Raw genomic sequence first — 22,069 nt, 5'->3', positions numbered from 1 at the left:
AAATGACAGATTTATTAAATTTGATGGGGCAGGGGTGATATTGATGAGATAGGTAAGGGTGTATTTTCCACACAAAGAGAGCGGTTGGGGGGAAACTCGAGTGGAAAGAGGGGGGAGTTTAGTGAATTTCACATAAAGAATAGAAGTGGAAATCTATCAAAAGGGGTGGGTGTGAAAGAGGGGCGGAAACAATGAATAATAGATTGAACACAGTGAGACAGGGGCGAGATTAATGAAATGGACATGGATATAATTTCCACACAAGGAAGGAAAAACGGTTGGGGAGGAACTCAAGTTGAAAAAGGGCCGGAGATAGAGAATGATAGATTAGACATGGTGAGACAGAGGTGGGATTGTTGAAATTGGCAAGGGTGGAATATTCACACAAAGAGGAAAACGGATGGGATGAAACTCAAGCAAAAAGAGGGGCTTGAATAAATGATTGATGAAACACGAAGATAAAGATCAGATGACGCTTAAAGAGGGGGCAGAGATATACATGAAGACAGGGTGAGATAGATGTAAAGGGAGGTGGCGGAAATAGTATGAAAAGAGTAGGGGTAAAAAACTTTCTCTCTCAGAAATTTGATATATTTCAATTCGGGACTTCGGGACTTTTGGTTGGTGTAATTTTTTATTAAGAATTTGATATTTCGGGACTTCGGGACTACGGGACTTTTGGTTGGTGTAATTTTTTTACCTCGGGACTTTAGGTTGGTGTAAATTTTTTTGATAGAATTTTGACATATTTCAATTCGGGACTTCAGGACCTCGGGACTTTAGGTTGGTGTAATTTTTTTTTGATAGAATTTTGACATATTTCAATTCGGGACTTCGGTACCTCGGGACTTTAGGTTGGTTGGATATTTTTTTTGATAGAATTTTGACATATTTCAATTCGGGACTTTCGGGACCTCGGGACTTTTGATTGGTGTAATTTCTTTTCTAGGATTTGATATTTCGGGACTTCGGGACTTCGGGACTTTGGGACTTTACGTTGGTGTATATTTTTTTTTGATAGAATTTTGACATATTTCAATTCGGGACTTTAGGTTGGTGTAAATTCTTTTGGGGACTTGGGACCTCGGGTTTGGAGATTTTTTATTTTCAGATAGAACTTTTAAATATAAACGCCATAATAAGAAAAAAAATATTAATGCTGTTCTGCAAAGTTCAGCATTTCTCTCTCTTGTAAAAACTCCAGCTTATCCCCTTTTTATAACCATAAGGTTGAAACCAAAGTGAAAAGATGTGTTTTCTTTACCTTCAACGAGATGAGTTGATTGTTATCTAAATTTAGGTAAACCATATTTCGACATTCTTCAATACCATCTGAAATATAAATCAACAAAAAAAAGGCTCGTTAAAGGGAGCTTATTGCAGTAAGAATTCGATACATAACTTTAGGTATTTGCTTTACAATTAAAATTTCCCAGAACGTGTACACTATTTTCTTTCCAATCAATTCTTAACGAAAGCATTAATTTTGATAAGTGTTATACCATTGGAAAAATAATCACGAGTAATAGAATTCAACATAAAAAATACAATCAAAACATTTTTAAAGATTAAGTTGAGAAAACATTATTTCATTTCTTCGGTACTAAAAGCTTTTTGATACTTTTAACTCTCATCTCCAAATAAATATGTAAAACTTTCGTCCGCTTGTCAAAATATTTGAAAAGTTAAAAGTTATAAAACTTACTGATTTTCGAGATTCGATTATCTGACGCGTCAAGGTAGGAAAGAAATTGCAATTCGGACAAACCAAATAAATTAGTGATGTTGTTTTCAGAGATGTCTAAAACTCTCAGTTGTTTACTTCTAAGGGACATATTGGAACAGCAACATTTCTGAAGAACGAAAATAGGGAATAAATAATTTTTCAAGTTTTGAATTTAACTACTGCTCTGCTAGCTTCCCGTCACTTCTCTTTTTTAGATGTGAAAATAGGCGAATGTGAAAGACAAATTTAGAATTTAGGCGCTGTTATTTTTCTCTTTCAGAATAAAAAATGGTGAGATTTTATTCCTGCAGGAAAGTGAAAACAACTTTCCGTCCTTCCTTTTTAGCCCAAGAAACTCAATTTTTTATATAAAGATAGCTAGCTAAAAATACTAACAAATCCGAACAGATTTTCTTTCAAAATTTTTTCAATTCCATCCTCCTTTACATTTTTTGCTCTTGCAAAATAAAGAGAATAAAAACTTCCTTTCACGGTTTGCCAATCATTTTGAAAGGAACTATGGGATGGGGGGGGGTTGTACTTTTACGGTGTGACGGGATTGGCCCTTTTTTAGTACGGTACTACGGGATTTGACGAAAAAAAAGACGGGAAAACGGTATTTTAAAATCAGACGGTGACGGTATTTGGCCTTATTTTTTGTCATTATGCCGGTATTTGAGCCTGTACAAACCGGTGTGACGGTGTTATTATTTTTTTCAATTTTCGGAATTCCGGGATTCAGCAAAAATTTTGACGGGAAAACGGTATTTCGAACCCCTAGAAACCCCCCCCCCTGGGATTGAGACTCGTACAAATTTCAGTTAGAACAATCACGCGATGTATGCGACGAGGAGCACTATTACAATGTTATTATTTACCTTCAATTTGAGTGTGGTCAAGTGTTGGAGTTTCTCAATACCACCATAACAATTTTGTATGTGAGAATCAATGAGAAGTAACGAATCAATTGACGGGAAATGTTTAGAAATACCAACAGGAAACGCATCCACATTGTGCAACACCAGAGTTGAGTTCTAAAGTAAGAAAAGAGATCTGTGATTTCATTTGCAGAGTTGACGGCAAAAGTTTACGTGAGTAAAATTCGTCTTTTCCTTCGGATTCCCTCCCCAAGCGAGTATCATTTAATAATTTTCAAAAAAATTAAACCCATGAAAGTAAAACTTTTATGCTGGTGTAAATAGCATAAATTTCAGTCCCTTTTTTAATCTGATTGCTGAGGTTGTGCTTTATCCAATAGGGCGGTTGGCGAACGGTTTGGTATGCAGACAATGTCACTGTAAAACTTATGTCCGAGCCGAATTTTTGAAATAGGTTGTATGATTGTATTGGAAAAACAACAATTCTCTCGGTAGCGGACTTTTGTCTAGTTTGCGGACAACTTTTGTCTTGTTGTACATCTGAAACTGAACGACAGTAAAAAATTCCAAGCAATTTAGACAAGTGGTTCAAATTTTATGGCAATTTGATATTTTGGGGTTTGGGGCGGTTACCACTAAATCCGCAGCCGCTCGGGCTGTAACATTTACTCTTGTCTCCCGAATAGACGTCCCCCACTAATTGTTAAGAGAAAAAAAATCTACCCCCCCCCCCGCTCTTATTAAGACCCCCCTGCTAATTAAATTCGAATAATTCAATATTTTATCACAGTGTAGATAGACCTTAAACTTGTTAAAATTTTCCTTTTTGTTAGTATTGGTTCTTATTTTACGTGTTAATTTGCTAAAATCTCTTTTTTGTTGTTGAAATTGATACCAGTTGAAAAAAATTCTGTCTTCAAATTACCCCCCCCCTCTTATTCCATCCCCCCCCCCCCCCGCTTATTAGAATTTAGAAAATTTTCCTACCGCCCTGTTTATTCGGACTCCCCCCCGCCTATTCGGGAGACAAGAGTAGTTTTTTGGATTTCTTTCTTTTGAGATAAAATTGACTAACCCCTTCGAAAATATGTGTATTTTTCCAGTCTAACAGGCAGCTGAAATGTAATAATCTCAAAACAGATTATCTATTCTCCTAGACTGGGAATCCAGGCGTTTATAACGTTTTTGTTGAAAGCGGGAAATTTTTATGTCGGGATATGGTTAAAATAAACGACTGGGCTAAGGTGGTTTCCGTAGCTTACGGGAGTATCAGCAGGGCCCGCAGATTTCTGCGGGGTGAGAAAACAATCATATACAACAAAATATATAAACAAATAAAAATTTCAGCCAATGAGGAATTTCTAAGTGAAAGAAAATAAAAACAAACCAAAACAAACCAACAAGACCCCCTGGAAATCATCCAAAAACATGAAAAAAGAGAATTTTTATGAAAAGTTTGTTGTGCACAAAACATTCTAGACGACTATATTGATGCTCCTGTCAAGTTTTCTACTTCCTATTTTTTACTGAGTTAATTAAGTCGTCTAGCATGCTAGACTACTATTCTCCGCAAACTACACTCTGTTAAGGAAGGATATGGTAAATGTGACGATCTGACCTGGTTGTTCAGCCAAAACAATCAAAACCGCGTTGTTTTTTTTTGCTAGAAACAACAGGAAAAGCGAATGTTTGTGTTTGTGATTTGCTTTTGATTTTGGTGCGATTGTTTTGCTTTATGTAATCAATCATCGCGCTCATCAAAAGCTCATTCAATATTTATCCCAAATCTGGATGAAAAAAGATCAAAGCGGTGCACCAAGCTTCGCAGGTTCTCTTACGGAGCCATGGCTTTTAGAGTGAATACGTGTCATGCGCAGAGCATCAGAATCTGTTCGGAGAATAATGGGCTGTAATAAAAAAGCGACAAAAGGATTTTTCTTTAAAGTTTGTACTTCATTTTTCTCTGGGTTCAAAGTCGCGCGTCCGTCAACTAAATCCCATCTGCCTATCTATTCTATAGACACTATAGTGCACATAGGGGGCATTTGACCATATCACTCTACAAAATTCCTCTTCGAGAGAATTTTTTACTTTTTATTGCTTTCATCAGTCTAACTCGCAGACCTCTACCGGGTGCACCAAAAGAAAGTATACAACTTTGTCGAGATATTATGAGCTTCAGGATTTAAATTTTTTGTTCATTCCTTTTTTATCGCATAGAGGATGCTCTAACTTGAATTTTGAGCTATCATACATTAGGTTTGAAAAAGTAATTCGAAAATTATTTCAAAAAAAGCTGACTTTTTTTTAATGTCGAAATTTCAAAAAATCATCAACTGTGTTCATCAAAACTCGTTACGGAATTTAAGAATATGTTAAAACAAGCTGTTCCCATGTGAAAAATATTTTTGGTAAAGCTGAAATTTTTTTTTGGAAATCTCCAAGAGAGGTGTGGTGTGTTACGGGAGAAAATTTTTGAAAAAATAAATCACCATTCCTCAACTAGTTGCTCAAAAAACTTGGGTCTGCATTGAGTTTGCTGGTGTTGGAAACAGTGGCGTTGTGGGAAAATTTTTCTGGAGGGGCCAAAGTCAATTTTTTTTAAATGGCGCCCCCCCCCCTTCAATTTTCCAAACTGGTGCCCCTACCCACCAGTTTCTAAACTTTTACTAATTCATTTGCCTACGCATTATGACGAAGGGAATATTTAGTGGAGAAGAGTAGATATATCTTTGATGAATGGAAAAGCAGGCCCCACCATGGTTGGGGCCGACTAGAAAAATTTTAAAAATCGACTGCCAAGACACCCTAAATCACTAAATAAAAATAGACAAATTTGACACTTGCTAGAGGGAAAAGAAACTTAAAGAAACAATGTAAAATGCGAGCGAAGCGAGCGAAAAAATTGATGTTCTATGATTTCAATATTGTTGTCAGCAAATTGGTCTTGGGGCGCAGTTAGATTTTCATTTAATAATGCTATATTATACACAAAAAAACTTATAAATAAGCTAGATTGCAAAGAAGTTACCAGTTAAACTGTAATGCGAGCGAATCGAGCGAAAAAAATTGAAAGTATTTTAAGATTATCTCAGTAAAGTTGGTCCTGGGCGCAATTTAAGGCGCATAAAGTATGATTTTTAAGATTGGGGCGTTTAAAAAAATCTCTTTTGGCGCCCCTTGCTCTTCGGCGCCCCTTCAAAAAAGCTCCGCTGGGGGGGCCATGGCCCCCCCGGCCCCCCCTGCCACAACGCCACTGGTTGGAAATATTCATGGTGTGTAAATAAGATGGACAAAACGTTGGCATTTTGTCTTATTTATAGCGTGGTTGCTGTTTTTAATGATTTTTTGAAATTTCGACATGGAAAAATTAGTCAGTTTCAATTCAAATTTAATGTATAATAGCTCAAAATTCAAATTAGAGCATCCTCTATACAATAAAAAAAGAATTAACAAAAAATATAAATCCTGAAGCTCACAATATTTCGACAAACCTGTATACTTTTTTTTGGTGCACCCGGTATAGATATACGCTCTCTACATGTAAAGCAAAGGAAACTTTTTTTTTGCTAGAGGATGAGCAGATACTTTTACTTAGAGATTACCTAAAAAAGGGATGCTTTTTTACATAACTTAGTAATGGTTGAAATAACAGATCCCGTCTTTTCAGAACATATTCCAATAATGTCTGTAATGGCTGTAAACTCAGTCATATACTTCAAACTTTCAAATATTTTTTAATTTGTCCCCGTCAATAAGAAAATCTCATAAAAAAATTAAATCTCCATCCCGAGTTCAAAAAAGCAAGAGTAGTTGTAGTTCTTTCCGAAAAGTTATTTTAGAGTCTAGATATCTTTCTCAAAAAAAATCTTACGATAGATTGATTTACAAATTGGTATTTGAATCGCGATTTCTGTTTACTGTGTTATTCTCCTGGGACTTGCCACGGATGTTTTTAAGGCGATACGGTACCTCTATAATCGGTATAACACTTGATGTACTACAGATCACGTCACGAGTTCTTGAAAACACTGTCCTCACTAAGGCCCTACAAGGGCGATTATTTATCAAAAAAGCCAAAGCATGGATAATACCAACCACTGTAGGGCATAAAAAAGCTGTGAAACTTATTATACTAACATGCCACGCTTGAAAATGTATAGAACTTTTCAAGATCAATACTTGAAAAATAATCAAGGGACTCTGTGCTAAATAGATAATGATATATATGGATGCCATTTTTGTCAAGCTTCGAGAATCGTTTGAAAGGTTAGAACCAATGATGCTTCTGAGCTTCATTATAGATGTACCGTAAAATGATATGCATGCTATATAAGATATAACATGAATAGGTAAAGTCAATTTAGAGCCTTCCCCAGCATTAGCGCTACTTGAGCCTATACCATATAATACAGTTTGCAAAATTTGTAGTACAAGGGCTGTAAGTAAGACCAAGTTACATCTTTTGGAGTTGAACTTTGTAACATAGTTGTTTAGAAATAGAATATGCATCAATCGATCAAACGATATAACAACCGTCATGAAAAAATGACCGTAAGATAATGAAACTGCAACAGATAGTAAAACATTCTTGGTAGGACATGCTAAATTCTCACTTGAAGCCACATAAAGCGAGATGCAAAAGTTTTTGACCAATGAGCCGACAATATCGATAACAGATGCAATCAAAATAAGCCTCGTCGATTGTGAAGTCCACACCTTTGTTTTAAATATAGCCCACACCACAACGGAGCTAAGAATGAAACACGTAACGCCAAAAAATATAGAAACGGCTACAAATGATCTCCGTGCCTCTATAGGTGCCTCAACAATGTTATCAAAGATACGCGTACATTTATGGATAAGATTTATGGTTGTGTTGTTACCACCACTGTTCATCGGTATCATATTGTTTCTCATGATTTACATAATTCTCTTCAATACTGCGTTTAAAGTATTTTTTCAATAGTCAGTTCTGCAGGTGGTATTAAGTTCCAAAGGTATCAATATTTCAAATAGATCAATGCTAGCTTTGTTGTTAATGTAGTTTCCTTGATGGTTACGTGTTTGGTGTGACTTGATGAACGAATTTACTAAAATATTATGATTGATATTTCGAAGTTTTAGTAGCTCCACAAATCATAATTTCTGTTTATCCAATTTGTGTAGAATATCAGAATTTTCGCGGATTATTATCCTCTGAGTAACCTTTATTTTAATTTATTTCACTCTCGTAACGTTTGTTTCGTTTCTACGAAGCACTTTCGTAACACTTGTGGTATAAGGACGTGGTATTTATCGATACTTATATAACAGAAAGCTCAGAGAAAAAAAGGCTCAAGCATTACCGAACAAAGAGAATCACAATACATAAAAAAAGATGAATGCGTCAGCCAAAGATTGTTAAAATTTTTTGAAGTAAAGACAGATGGATTCTTTGCCTTTGTTCTCATGGAGAAAAATGAGTTTTTTCTACCCATTGGAAAATTAGGGATTATCTTTTACACGCTTTTTTTAATAAGAAAATACTTCATAAGGATATCCATGATGAAATTAGCAAAAAAGTTAATTAAGAATATGCTAAGAACATCACCGTCCTGGAATTTTACAACAGAACCTAAGAATACCATTCGTAGAGCATTTGAAGAAGTTTACCTCTCAAAAATTTCCCGATAAAATGGAAAACTTCTTTTAAACTACCGGGTGCGCCACAAAAAAGTTTCTCCAGAGGTAATAGGGGGAGAAACTATGAACATATTTGTGTTTTCCCTCAAATTTACGACCCGATGCATGTAAAATTTACGATTTATATAAAACATTTCAAAATTTTCCAAACTGAAAGTCCAAATTGAAAATTTAGAAATTTTGAAAATGACAATTTTGATTTAACAACTTCTTAATCAAGTTTTTGAAAACCCATCTCTTTTGAAAATAGTTCCATTCATGTATGGAATATGCTATGAAAATTTTAGAAAAACAGCATAGCTAAAACTGAAAATATTAGGCTTTAAAAATATTTTTCTCCTTTATTTTGCAAAAAATGACAGAATTTGCCGTTTTGCTGATTCAGAGAAAATTTTTAAACATAATGTTAATTTTTTGTTATAAACTATTAAGTCAAGCTGATAGGAATGGAATTCCAAGATTTTTTGCTGTTTCTTATATTTAGAATTTTCGGTTTTATCAATGCTGATTCTAGGGCCCCAAAATACTGGTCGACCTTTAAGATGCTATAACTGTTACCCATCCTCTAAAGTCACAGATGTATCTGCATTTTCTGAAAGGCATTAGATTAGGCGTTATTTCCTATACCCTATTTTCATAACTTATTTTCACTATCCAAGGAGCTAGAGTGAGTTATATGCAATTTTTATCTAATTTTGGTGTTGACATATTTCCTTCAGACGCAAATATGTTATTTTGAATCTGTCTCAAACCATAAAAAACATACTCATTTTTAAGTAAGACCATCATTCTTTCAAAATAAACAAAAATCGTCTAATTCTGATAAATCTACAGGTCAGAATCCTCATATTGTGACGACCTACGTTTTGGTACACTCTGAACAACATTCAAATTTTACCTAAAAATACGAGCTTTCGTTGGACAGAATAACCTTGCTTTAATGACTTCTTTGGCTATTACTGAAAAGTTGTTACTCCATCTAACTTTTATTACCTCTAAGCTAAGTAATACAGCCGCTTTAAGACCATCTAACTGGTCACCTCTTTGACGTCAAATCTTGTCTTGATCGTACTGAACTGACGTCGGTATGTTTTTGAACTTCAAGTGGCTGTATTTCTTTGTGTGTTTTAGTCAGAGAGTTGTTGTAATACATTTTTTGGTCAGAATTTCATGCTCTTTCAGATGGTACTAAATATTTTTGTTTATTTTGACTTTTGAAAATAAGCTATTTCTCCACCCCTTATTTCCCTCGCAGTTTTGCCTATGGCGTCACTATTTTTGTCATAAAAAGCTTTCCCGGGCCTAATCCGTGTCCTCCCTCTCAAAAATATCTTGTAATATACTGTTCTTTTGAATAGACTAAAAATGGCTAGGTCGTAGAAAAGATGTCACGGGACCCAAGGCTTGGCCCCCTACTAGAAGTGATCTTGCCCAGAAAATATTTAATAATGTTGAAACATTTGCATATTTTCCGCATACTGATCCGTATGAAGGATCTTCCAGAGAAAAGATTTCTGTTTGAAATTATTTAGGTGAAAAGATAAGGATTTAAATCAATTAAAGTAGTCCGTCAATTAAAGTAGTCCATCAATTAAATTAGTCCATCAATTAAAGTAGTCCATCAATTAAAGTAGTCCATCAATTAAAGTAGTCCATCAATTAAAGTAGTCCGTCAATTAAAGTAGTCCGTCAATTAAAGTAGTCCATCAATTAAAGTAGTCCATCAATTAAAGTAGTCCATCAATTAAAGTAGTCCGTCAATTAAAGTAGTCCATCAATTAAAGTAGTCCATCAATTAAAGTAGTCCATCAATTAAAGTAGTCCATCAATTAAAGTAGTCCATCAATTAAAGTTAGTAGTCCGTCAATTAAAGTAGTCCATCAATTAAAGTAGTCCATCAATTAAAGTAGTCCGTCAATTAAAGTAGTCCATCAAGTTCAAAGTAGTCCATCAATTAAAGTAGTCCGTCAATTAAAGTAGTCCGTCAATTAAAGTAGTCCATCAATTAAAGTAGTCCATCAATTAAAGTAGTCCATCAATTAAAGTAGTCCATCAATTAAAGTAGTCCATCAATTAAAGTAGTCCATCAATTAAAGTAGTCCATCAAAGTCCAATTAAAGTAGTCCAATTAAAGTAGTCCATCAATTAAAGTAGTCCGTAGTCCATCAATTAAAGTAGTCCATCAATTAAAGTAGTCCATCAATTAAAGTAGTCCGTCAATTAAAGTAGTCCATCAATTAAAGTAGTCCATCAATTAAAGTAGTCCGTCAATTAAAGTAGTCCATCAATTAAAGTAGTCCATCAATTAAAGTAGTCCATCAATTAAAGTAGTCCATCAATTAAAGTAGTCCATCAATTAAAGTAGTCCGTCAATTAAAGTAGTCCATCAATTAAAGTAGTCCATCAATTAAAGTAGTCCATCAATTAAAGTAGTCCATCAAGTCATCAATTAAAGTAGTCCATCAATTAAAGTAGTCCATCAATTAAAGTAGTCCATCAATTAAAGTAGTAGTCCCATCAATTAAAGTAGTAGTAGTCCATCAATTAAAGTAGTCCATCAATTAAAGTAGTCCATCAATTAAAGTAGTCCGTCAATTAAAGTAGTCCATCAATTAAAGTAGTCCATCAATTAAAGTAGTCCGTCAATTAAAGTAGTCCTAAGGTAGTCGAAAACATGCTGAATGATGATGATGATAATGTTCAAGCGAAAAGGGAAGTTAACAGCATAGCACAGAGACGCGTAAGCTTGAAAACATGAGAAGACTTGTTTTAGAGGTAAAGTGCCCCAAATACCAAAAATCGATTTTTTGGAAATCAAACCATGCTAGATTTCGGGCGGTGGACGAACATTTCCAGGGGGTCTAAAAAAGTGTTTTTTTCATTTTTCCACCGTCACTTGAAAATAAATTTTCCAAGGGTTATCCAAACATTTACAAGAAATCCTTTTTGACTTGAAAAGGTTCGTCCACCCCCTGTATAGAAATTTAATGTACGTGGTTCAAAATAAAATACAGTGCCAAAAATAATTTATTGCAATTTTCACAAATAATACTACTTCAACGTGGGAAAACTCTGAGAATATTGAAACTCTAATGTTATATTGAAAATTTAAACGGGGAAAAAACGAAAACTACACTGGTATACTTTCGGGAAAATCTCATCATGAATATTCTTTTAAAATACATTCTTATAAATAAAAAACCGTGTACTTCTCTTCTTTCGAAAAGTACAGATTATAAAAACAGGCGATTTTAACATTTTTAGGTACTATTATAATCTAAGGCCATCTGGTGGTTTGTGTGATTGATGGCTTGAATTAGTTTATTTTTCTTTTCGTGAGTGCGGGAAAATATCGAGAAAATATATTTCGCGGATGCGTGAATTCTACGTCTATGCGCGTGAACTTAAAGATTACGCAAATTCGTCAATTTTGGGTCCTTTAACGTAGGGTTAGAATGAAAAAGATATCTACCAGAGCACTGAATGGCAAATCGATTCCCTTCCCTTCCAATGTGCCAGCTTCTTCAAAGTTTTGCGTTTGAAACCGACATTGGAAAATCAAAAGGAAAAAAAATGTTTTGATAATGTTACCTCGAAACTTGTAATATGTTTTTGTATTTGTTCCAGGGAAAGTTGTTTGACATTTCTCTTGTCTGACGATGCACTAGAAAATGATATCAAGAGTACAGTTATTGAGTTTAAAGGTCAGAAGGGCTAGAGTAGAATCTCTAAACTATAAACCCAGGCAAGAAAAAGTGAAGCAACTTATTTCCCACCCAGAACACGCCGCAACAATGACGACGGATTGTATCTAGCGGTTCCTTTGTTTTTGATGACTGCATTCTTTGAAATCTAGCGATAGATTTTACTTTCAATCTGGCGTTTGTGTAAAAACCACGCGCGGGCACTCTGGATGGGATTCCCATCCAGGAGTCTCGAGTCTAGCCCTTCGGGCTTGGAAGTCAATGAGTACAGTGCATTAATGTACCTATAAACGGTACCTACAAGCCCCTCAGTGTTAATGGAAGAAAAGCAGTGCTTAAGGACCTTTAAACCACCTGCTTGACTTCTAACCCTTCTAAACTATCAGGGAATACTTTCCAGCACAGTTGGTTTGTTTCAAATAAAACACATACCTTATGACAACTCGATTTTTTCGTTTGATGGGATCCAATCTAAAAATAAAACATAACATCTTTTTAAAGTAAATACAACTTGCCCAAAATCTTTCTTTTTCCTAGTATATTCATAATTAATTTCAAATTATTTTCCATGACCTTTATTGAGCATTATTCATAATCTGATAGCCCACGCTAAAGCTTTAAAAGAAAATTTCCCATCGGAGAGGAATGAAAGTCGGCCTTGATGTGCCGCATCCACAGTCGGATTCCGAGTGATGTGACTTTAAAATTTATAATTGAAATAATTGGAGAAGGTTTTCAAAATTTTTGTCTGGCTTAAAAAACGAGGACGGGGGGGGGGCTTATCTTTGGCATACTGTATTCAAAGAATGAAGTCATCAACAGTGCCGAAATTTCACCAAAGATCCCATTTGCAAAATGTTAAGTCAATTGGATAAATAATTCAAATGTTAGCATAAAGTTATCAAGAATCATTATATGGGGGGCCTCCCCAACCAAAGATGCACGAAAGATAAACTGGCTAACATAGTTAAAAGGGTATACTATAGCCTGGAATACCTTTACTCTAAAAAATAATTGGAGGCTCAAGATGACAAAAATAAGAACAGGCGAGCCTGAATGAAATAAAAATTTGCTTGTGCTTATAAAAACGGGGCACAGGTAGAGATTAAGATTTTTTTCCAGTAAATCATCCTGATAAATCAACCCTTCCCGAGAAATCACCACACAATAGATCCTGCCTCTTGTAATAAGCCAAAATCGACCTTATTCAAACGGCTTTAAAATTTTTTTTTGCATATTCTTATAAAAAACAATGATATTTAATCGCCATGACGTCACTTTGTTTTGACAATTAACAGTGAAAGAAAAAGATGAGATTATCAGCGGGTTATAAACTGAGCTACTTTCTTACGTTGACATCCTCGGTAGTATAGTGGTAAGTATCCCCGCCTGTCACGCGGGAGACCGGGGTTCGATTCCCCGCCGGGGAGTTTGTATTTTTCTCTACGTAATCACAATAAAATTATTATAGAAAAGGACCAAACCTTGAAGATCTTTTCAGGACACAACCACAAATTTCCTTCAAAATTGATGTCATTTTAGCCCCATAAAAATTTACGACTATTTGAAGTTCAAATAATCAGGACTAAAGATCACGCTCAAGATGTTGATCCTGGGGCGAGGGGGCACTCGATTTAAAAACGACCGTATGTGTTGCTTTAAAATCGGACCCCGGTACAGTGCAGAGAGAATTTAGCAAAAATGAGGCAAAAGTTCGATATTAATTGAGATCGACAGTATAAACTGAAAATTTATTTGAAGTCGACTTTTAAATAAGCTTTTATTTTGAACTCGACTTTACAGTAAATGAATTGAGGAAACCCCTCTTTTAAACAATAGAAACAAAGAAGTTTGGTGTCTTTTCACATGAAAACATTATTTTTTGAATCAAGATCGACAAAATAGTAGGCCGTTCAAGCCAGTGTGATCTTTTGCTGCACTTTTTAATTAAGTTCGGCAAAATTTGCCGTGTTCAATTGTTAAGGTCGACCACAAATCAAAATTTGATTTATACACCCGCTATTTTGCCGCTCTCAATTCGACTTAGTTTTTTGATGAAGTTATTTGAATTAGACACGGCAAAAAACCGGCCATATAAACTACGCCTTATAGCGCTAACTTAAAATAAGCAAAAACTATGCAAATGTAATAAATCTTGTACCTTTTGACGGAATCAGTCTTGCGCAACCAAGCTTCGTAAAGTGGTAGGAACTTCTCTGGTATCTGTAAGTTGTTGCTTTTGAACGAATGAATATCATCTGATGTAGTAGGAGTAGTAGCAGAAGGATGTTCTCTTGGCGTGGCTTTGTTATCAAGACACCTTGATTCTCCAAATTCTCCAGTTTTGCATTCTGGTGCACGCTTTACGGAGGAGAGCTGGTCAATGTTATAATAATTCTCATCGTTTCTAACTTTTGTACATCCCTCGTTCGAATTGGTAGGTGGATTAGTTTCATCACATTGAACATCTAAATGTTCGCATTCACCAGAATCTTTAACTAGTAATGATGAATTTTTCACATGGGAGGATTTTGAAAGATCAATTTTATCATTACTTTCTACAGTTTCAGAGTCATCAATTTGCTTTAATACAGGTTTTTTTGATAATGATAAAGCATCAGAGGCCAATTCCTGGTCGTTAACCTTGAGGTTCTTTTTCACTGTTTTATAATCCATTTTATCAACATTCTCGGTATTCATGTTGTCATTAAAGGGTTTGACATTTTCCTTAATACAGTTTCTTTGTATGTCTACGTCAGGTTTAAAATGAAACGCATCATCAGACGTCAAAGTGCATGAAGAATCTAAGCACTTTGCATTCTGACACGCCACAGCACCGGTACTTTCATTCTTTTTATCAACCGTATTCGTACCTGATGTAATTTCTTTGTTTTCATTAGAATCATCTAATTTTTTAATATTTGTAGTATCATTTCCTGACTGCATTATATTGCCAGAATACGATTCAATATCATCAGTGGTATTATTTGACAACGATTCCTGTGTTTCAACAAACTTATCATTCCGTATCAAGTTGTCAGTCCTTGGTTCATCATTTTGAACTGGACCTGTTTCGGTATCTCTTGGAGGAAGTTTTGGAGTTTTATCATCACTTGAAGTCCTTGCAGATCCCAATCCTAAGTCTTTAATCGTGTTACTTTGATTCTTTTCTGTGAAACTTAAAGTTTCATCAAGTGGTTGTAAGTCTTCACTATTGATTGATGGATTTTGAAACGTTTTGGTAGTGACTTTTGTAATGTGTTCAGCAGTAGACACATTCGTATTTTTGACGTTGGAAGCACTTTTATTAGCGTCATTTCCCGTAGTTTGACTATCTTTATAAAGCGATGGTGTACTGTCACCCTCCCCTTCTTTAGAGCAAACAGGCTTATTGGAAATTGCTTCGTAATTGCTTTCACCCGGAGTGAAAATTTCCGTATGTTCAGTTTCTCCTTGGTCATTGGTACCATCCTTAAGTTCATTCTTCATTTCCTGATTATCCTTTTTGATTTTCGTTTTCATTTTTTCGTATTCCATTTTCCTCGTTTCTTTTTCTTGATTTTTGGCCTCAATTTCACGTAAACGGGCTTTTTCTTTTTCTTTGCGTCTCTCTTCTTCCATACGAAGGCGTTCTTTCTCTTCTGCTATTCGTCGTTCAAATCCAAGTCTCTCAATTTCTTTGCGTTCTTTTGCCAGGGCTACGAGCTTTGGATAGTATACCCGGCGTATTCTATAGTAAAAGAAGGAGGAAAAGTGTATTTCGATGAGAAAAATTATATGAAGCAGCTTATTAATCTTTAGAAGGTGATTTCAATTAATTGCAAGTGTCAGAGTAAAGGGAAATATAAGCATAACGTTTGTAAGTATATGTAGGCTCGATTTTTGGTACCCAAACAATGGCTCTATTGTATAAGAACAATAGGAATGCTAAGCATAATGTGAGCCTGGTATAGGGGTAGACACTTGTTTGTTAAAAAACATGTATAAAAATCACTATCAAAGAGTATACTCTAGGTATTGGGAAGACATTAAGTACTACACGTTTTTTTCTTAAGCATAGCGTTCATTTTGAGATGAACCTTGGAGCGCTTGAACTTGTATTCTTCTATGACAATAAATCTATTGTTCTCAAGCCGAAATCTCAGCCTGGCTATGCTTATAAGCGTTATATGTAAAAATGTCCCAAAAAATTTTCATATTGCATGATCAATCAATTACTTAGCCATTCGAAAATTCTTCTGAATACAAATGGCAGCTTTGTTCATTTTTAACTCTTCGTTCCTCTTCATTTCTCTCTGAAACCCAAAAAATAAAGTTATGCAATATATTGATTTCAGTATTCCAAATTCATGAGGAAGTTGACAAGAAGAATAAAAAATATAGAATAATCAGTATGCAATTTTTCTCATGGTAAAACAAGTAAATAGTCTTGCGAGCGAGTGGTCCCCGTGAATACTTTTGATTAAAAAGAATTTTTAAATCATAGTAAAGCAAGATCAATTCTTATAGGCCCACGGTGTGCCTAGACTTTTTAGACCGCTGTAAGAAAATTACAATTCCGTGTCAGCCCTGATATAAAATTCGACGCACGAGTCAGAATATAGTTTCAAAAAAGTACAATTGAGTCTCCATAGGGACCTTTAGCATCTAGGACGGTGACTTTGAAAAAGTACGGCAAGATTGAACAAAAAGAAAGCCCTTAGGGGATTGATATAAGGATCTCAGCTAAGTTTTATTCTTTTCATATCAACTTTCACATGAGAATAGTGAATTTTAATAGGGTAATTAATGGTCGTTTTTAAATCTCAAGAGAACTTGAAAATTCTTTTTTGTCGTCGCTTTTGGGACGACGACGGTAAAGGAAGAGTACAGTAGCTTTAAATGATATGAATCCCTAGAGAATTATAACGTCATTTTTTTACAAAAACTTGACTTAATTGAAATTTGTTTATGTGATATTAAATCTATGTAAAATCGGATAAAATTTGCCATTTGATTTTAAGATTTAATTCACGTCCTCATTCAAGTCGCCGTCCTAGATGCTAAAGGTTCCTCATATTCGAACATGCACGGGGAACGCAAATATGTTCGAATTATGGAAATTTCGAGTTAAAGAGACTTTATTTAGAGAGTTTATAAAGCATTGATAGTTGAGGAGACCAGAAAACTTGTTTGAGTTAAGGAGACATTCGAGTTAAGGAGACATTCAAGTTATAGAGTTTTGAGTTATGGAGACTTCACTGTAGTAATTTCGATAGTCAAGTTCAATCGCTTCAATAAAGACGAAATTCAGAGACAAACCCAGCTGACACAGAACGTAGTTTCGAAGGTCGTTTTAACATTACATGGACGTTGTGTCCCGGCTGGGTAATTCGAACAACTTTACCCTAGCCTCGCTCGAACCAATATTTTATATCGAGCCTCGAAAAACTGATTTAAAAAATCTTCAGTTAAAGGTTTTGTTTTTAAATAAGAGCATAGCGTCAGCCTGGGTTTAGGTCCCAGGCAAAAATTAGGTCCCCCCTGAGTTTTAAGTCCCCCCAAAGACTTATGAAATTTTTGTTAGCCCCCAGGACTTTTGACCCTAGACACTTTCCAAAAATTGATGCAGTAAAAAAGTTTTTTTCCAATGTAAATTGCGTTGAGTTCTAAGTTTAAGATAAAATATTTTGCACACTTTCTATAAAAATATGCCAACTGTTAAGCTGAATTATTTTAGCCCCCACGTTAAGTGATGAGATTTTAGCTCCCCCAATACATAGGTCCCCCCAAAAAAGTGGTGTACTTTCACCCCCCCCCCTCCTTTTTTGGGAAAAATTTAGGGTGTAACCCCCCCCCCAACCAGCAGGGGGGCTGACGCTATGAAGAGTGATATCGTTTGCTTACTTATCAATTTCGATTCAAATTGGATTGACACGGATGTGGAGCAAGATTGGTCAGAAAGAGGAAAAGAAAAACATTTTTTGCTTATATAAGCATAATATAACAATAGCAAGACACTGTCCTGATATGAAATATGTGTCTGATATGAAAAGGGAACACTTATATAAAAACAAAACCTTTAATAATTAGAACAAAGATATTTAAATGAAAAAGTACCTTCAATTCATTCAACCTTTCTTTTTCTTTCATCATTTCGTTATCAATCAGTTCCTATGGTAATAAACCGTTATTTATTCACAAGTTTGAAGAACAGCTCAACACGTGACCGTTGTAATTAAAGAATAGCCAAATGACACATGACACATTCTATTCATATGTTGGTGCAATCTCATATTTGTCCCGAACCACGAGGATTTAAAATGACTCATCCTTAAAATTGAATTCATTCTAATCAGATATTCAAAGACTAGCCTTTAATAGAAGCAAAAATAGCAGTCATGGTGCCTGGTAAAAGTATATAAAATTGTTTCAATACTAACATTGATTTTTTGAGCAACATTGTTGATTTTCTTCTCTTCTTTATGTAAGTCTTCTTCCAGTCTTTGAGCTTCTAGCTAAATAAAATATAATAAAATTAAATCAAAAAAAATACTTTCAGATGATTTCTAGGTTCAGTTTCAAACTTCATTTGGATATCTGTGCATTAGGCCATCACTTCATTAAATCATCACGTCACGTTGAAATTTTTTTGAGCTGGATGGAACCCATACAATGCGGCCAAAAAATTTCTTTCACTTGGAGAAAGATCGAATAATAGAGGTTTGAATTATTTAAACCACTTTTTAGATGAGGGGACTAATTCTAGTTCGAATTACGGAAAGATTCGAATAATAGAGAATTGGATTGATTTTTTGCCCCCGCGGGAATCTAATTTCCCGAATCACCAATATTGATTTTTTGAATGGTCGCAAACTTGCAAAAGTTTCTGGCTGCAAAAGTTTCTGGCTGCAAAAACTTTTAACATTAAAGTAAAATGCAAAATTATATTTGGGAACCTGTTGCTCTTCCTCCTGCTTCGTGCGAAATATCTCGATCAAGCTTTGATGTTTTCGTCTTTTTTCTTCGTTTAGAAGGTCGTTGACGATAGACTCTTTACGAAGCTTTTCTGTGACTTTCCTGCGAGGTTGATGAAAGAGGAAAAAATAAAGTCAGGCTGTAAAATATTCTTCATCTGGTGGCTGTCTACATAGCAGGAAGTGAGAGCATCTATCCCAATTTCTCTTCGCGCTAGACCTGGGAATCGAATTCGAAGTGGAGCTCCGCACATACTTTTTAGCTCTGCTACTGCTACAGTAATGAAAGTCATAATATTTGAAAAAAGGGAAATTCCCTGAAAAATTTTAAAAACTGCAAAAAGTTCCAATATAATTCTGGAAGGTAGATTTTGAATTCTGAGATTTAACATTGGACTATGGAACTAAGGATCTCGAGATCCAGAAGTTCAAATATGAGGGAATAAGGATGAGAAGCCACTAAACCCCTTCACAAAGCCTATGAAAAGGACATACTGAAATTGCAATTCTTGCCCGACCATTTAAATTCTGAACGACTTTAAAATACCCATAGTTATCAATATATTTAGAGGTTGATTGTAGATCAGATTACCCAATACAACCAACCCAATCTCTATGTTGGCGGCAGTCGTACTTATAACCATTAGACTGCAAGGTGGATGCTCAACCAAATGTGTATATATACTATAGTGTCAAGTTTAAGCTATAAACGTAAGTTGTTTGCTTAGCTTCCTGATGCATTGACAAATAGTTAAATTGACAGAAATATTATTATCAAATGTACATTCAATCATTCACTAGAAAAAAAGAAAATCAACCTTTTAGATTCAGCTTCTTCATTTTGTTTTTCCGTCAACTCGTTCAGTTCTTTTTCTGTTTGTTCTTCCAATGTTTTGATCTCATCAATAGTTTCTTCCTCACTTGTAGCGGTAGTAACGGTATCATCATTCTTCTCCTGTTTGACAGCCACGTGGTTCTCTTCTTCCTCTTCTTTCTCCAAGTCTTTCAAAACCTGCAAAGAAAAATGCATTTAGAAATACAGTTGGCGCTCTCTTTTATTCGATTTTAAAGGGGTGTCGTTTATGAGAAGTTCTTGTTGACGGTGACTTTCACAAATGAGCGTATTGAAGAGTATAACGTCTGATAAGAGTGCATTAGAGAGATTATGTATCGGAGATATTCTACGACTACGGTTGCGGGGCTACCCATACGGGTCGTCACCAAAGGTGACATGTCGTTGTCTACTTTGCTCTGTACGGGAAAAACACCAAAACACCGTACAAGCAAAGTCGACATAATGCCGTACGTTAAATATCGAACTTGCTTTCACCCGCCATTACTTGCCTTACTCGCCATTTCCCTCGCCACTCTAACCGTAGCCGTAGAGAATTCCAGATACATAATCTCGCTATTAACTATAACTATGCTAAAGAATCTCAAGTGAATCTTGGCGGACCATACTAATAAATGTAGAACTTTAATTGGAACCTTCTACTGAGAAAAAGATGACGTGGTGGCCATTGCAAAACCTAAGCATCAATCAACTACTGAGAGATGATACAGGCTGCTCTAAAGGAAAAATTTCCAACCACAATTGGACATCGGGAGCTGTGGAAAGTTTGATCATGCTAGGTAAGGACGCGGTATTATGCGTAACCCTCCTTTGAGATGAATCGACATGAAATTTAGTCATCCTTCCAAAAATTTAGTTCATTACGCTTTGGTACTACAGTAGAACCTCTATAACTCGAATGTCTCCATGACAAAAGAAAGATTTCTTTTTCACTCTGACCATTTGAGTCATACATACTCTAGCCTATTTTTAGCCAACTAATAAGATAGATATAAAATCTCTATCAGGATAAATAAAATAAGCTATAGACCAGCGTGGAAATGGTGATTTTGGGGGGCTTCTCAGCCCTGGACCCGTTTGGAGGGCTTACAGCCCCCCTGCAATTTCGGATTTTTTTGTTGTAGACCTCATTTTAAACAAATAACAATTCGGCGTGGACTTTACATCGTTTCCACACTGGGCTATAGATTTCATTGGCGCAACCCTCTTCAATGATTGACTTACAGTGTTACGTAATGAAATTAAATCTTCATTTTCGATGTATAATTCTTCTTGCAATTTTCTCTTCAGCAATTCCTCTGTTGATGTCTTTCTGTTCGCTAGATGTACAAAGGGAAGCTCAAGAAGATGATGTGAAAAGCAAACCTTTAAAAGTCACCAATAGTTCAATTAATAGAGTTTTATACAACACCAATCCAAGAAGGATACTTTAAGGTACCTCTCCTGTACGAAAGATGAAGTTTCTAGCAATTCTTCTTCATTTTTCATCTTCATTTTCTGAAACGTTTAAAAAGGTTGAGGCAGACCTTGAATCGTACTGACAAAGCCTTTCTCATCAATATATATGACCTTTCTTTCCTAAATTCGGTATGTGAAATTGCACAATATTATTCTTAATGTGGAGTTCGACAAATAATAAGCAGATATTCAATGGGTAAAAGTTGGTTATTGAGATTTACTAACCCGAGGTGATGTAATATTCAACGAGGCGAAGCCGAGTTGAATATACATCACCGAGGGTTAATAAATCCAATAACCAACGAAAACCTATTGAATATATGTTTTATTATATACCTAGAGGCAAAAATAAAACATTAATTATGTCAATAGCTAAACGTTTCACTTAAAACACTCCTATAATCGAACGTTCGAATGTTTTTCTTTCTTAATGATTTCCTTAATTACTTTAAGTCATAAAATTTGTTTATGAAATTGACAATAGATTTATTTTAATGAATTTCTTTGATAACAACCAAAGCAACAAAAAACTCAAAATTTGAAAACAAAATTCTACCGTGGTATAATAGCCATGGTATATCAGGAATTATTCAATGGCTGTTTTTGCCTACAGATATATAATAAATGTCAATTGTTAAACGTTTCACATAAAACACTCCCATATAATCGAACGTTCGAATGTTTTTATTTTTTAATGATTTTCTTGATTACTTTGAGTCATAAAATGTGTTCATGAAATTGCAATAGATTTATTTTAATGAATTTCTTTGATATAACAACAAAAACGACAAAAAAAATCAAACTTTGAA

The 22,069-nt window shown here is 35.1% G+C and overlaps 1 protein-coding gene and 1 non-coding gene across 2 annotated transcripts in view; one reads left to right on the top strand and one right to left on the bottom strand.

Moving 5' to 3' along the window:
- Positions 1-22,069, bottom strand: part of LOC136807228 (leucine-rich repeat and IQ domain-containing protein 1-like) — a 69,875-nt gene that overhangs the window by 14,476 nt on the left and 33,330 nt on the right. The window contains exons 5-16 of the mRNA XM_067063823.1: positions 21,027-21,121; positions 19,768-19,961; positions 18,932-19,052; positions 18,416-18,490; positions 18,093-18,146; positions 16,212-16,288; positions 14,155-15,723; positions 12,426-12,464; positions 11,881-11,953; positions 2,605-2,760; positions 1,706-1,853; positions 1,265-1,332 (exon numbers count right to left, since the gene is read on the bottom strand). Of these exons, the coding sequence (XP_066919924.1) occupies positions 1,265-1,332; positions 1,706-1,853; positions 2,605-2,760; positions 11,881-11,953; positions 12,426-12,464; positions 14,155-15,723; positions 16,212-16,288; positions 18,093-18,146; positions 18,416-18,490; positions 18,932-19,052; positions 19,768-19,961; positions 21,027-21,121 (2,669 nt within the window). The remainder of the gene's footprint in view (positions 1-1,264; positions 1,333-1,705; positions 1,854-2,604; positions 2,761-11,880; positions 11,954-12,425; positions 12,465-14,154; positions 15,724-16,211; positions 16,289-18,092; positions 18,147-18,415; positions 18,491-18,931; positions 19,053-19,767; positions 19,962-21,026; positions 21,122-22,069) is intronic.
- On the top strand, positions 13,352-13,423 carry Trnad-guc (transfer RNA aspartic acid (anticodon GUC)). The gene has a single exon. It is a non-coding gene; the product is annotated as a tRNA-Asp (tRNA).

Source organism: Clytia hemisphaerica, unplaced genomic scaffold (assembly GCF_902728285.1).
Source record: "Clytia hemisphaerica strain Z4C2 unplaced genomic scaffold, Clytia hemisphaerica genome assembly, whole genome shotgun sequence".
NCBI classification, from domain to species: Eukaryota; Metazoa; Cnidaria; class Hydrozoa; order Leptothecata; family Clytiidae; genus Clytia; species Clytia hemisphaerica.
Note: the sequence above shows the minus strand (reverse complement) of the source record. Positions and strands in the feature narration are given on the sequence as shown.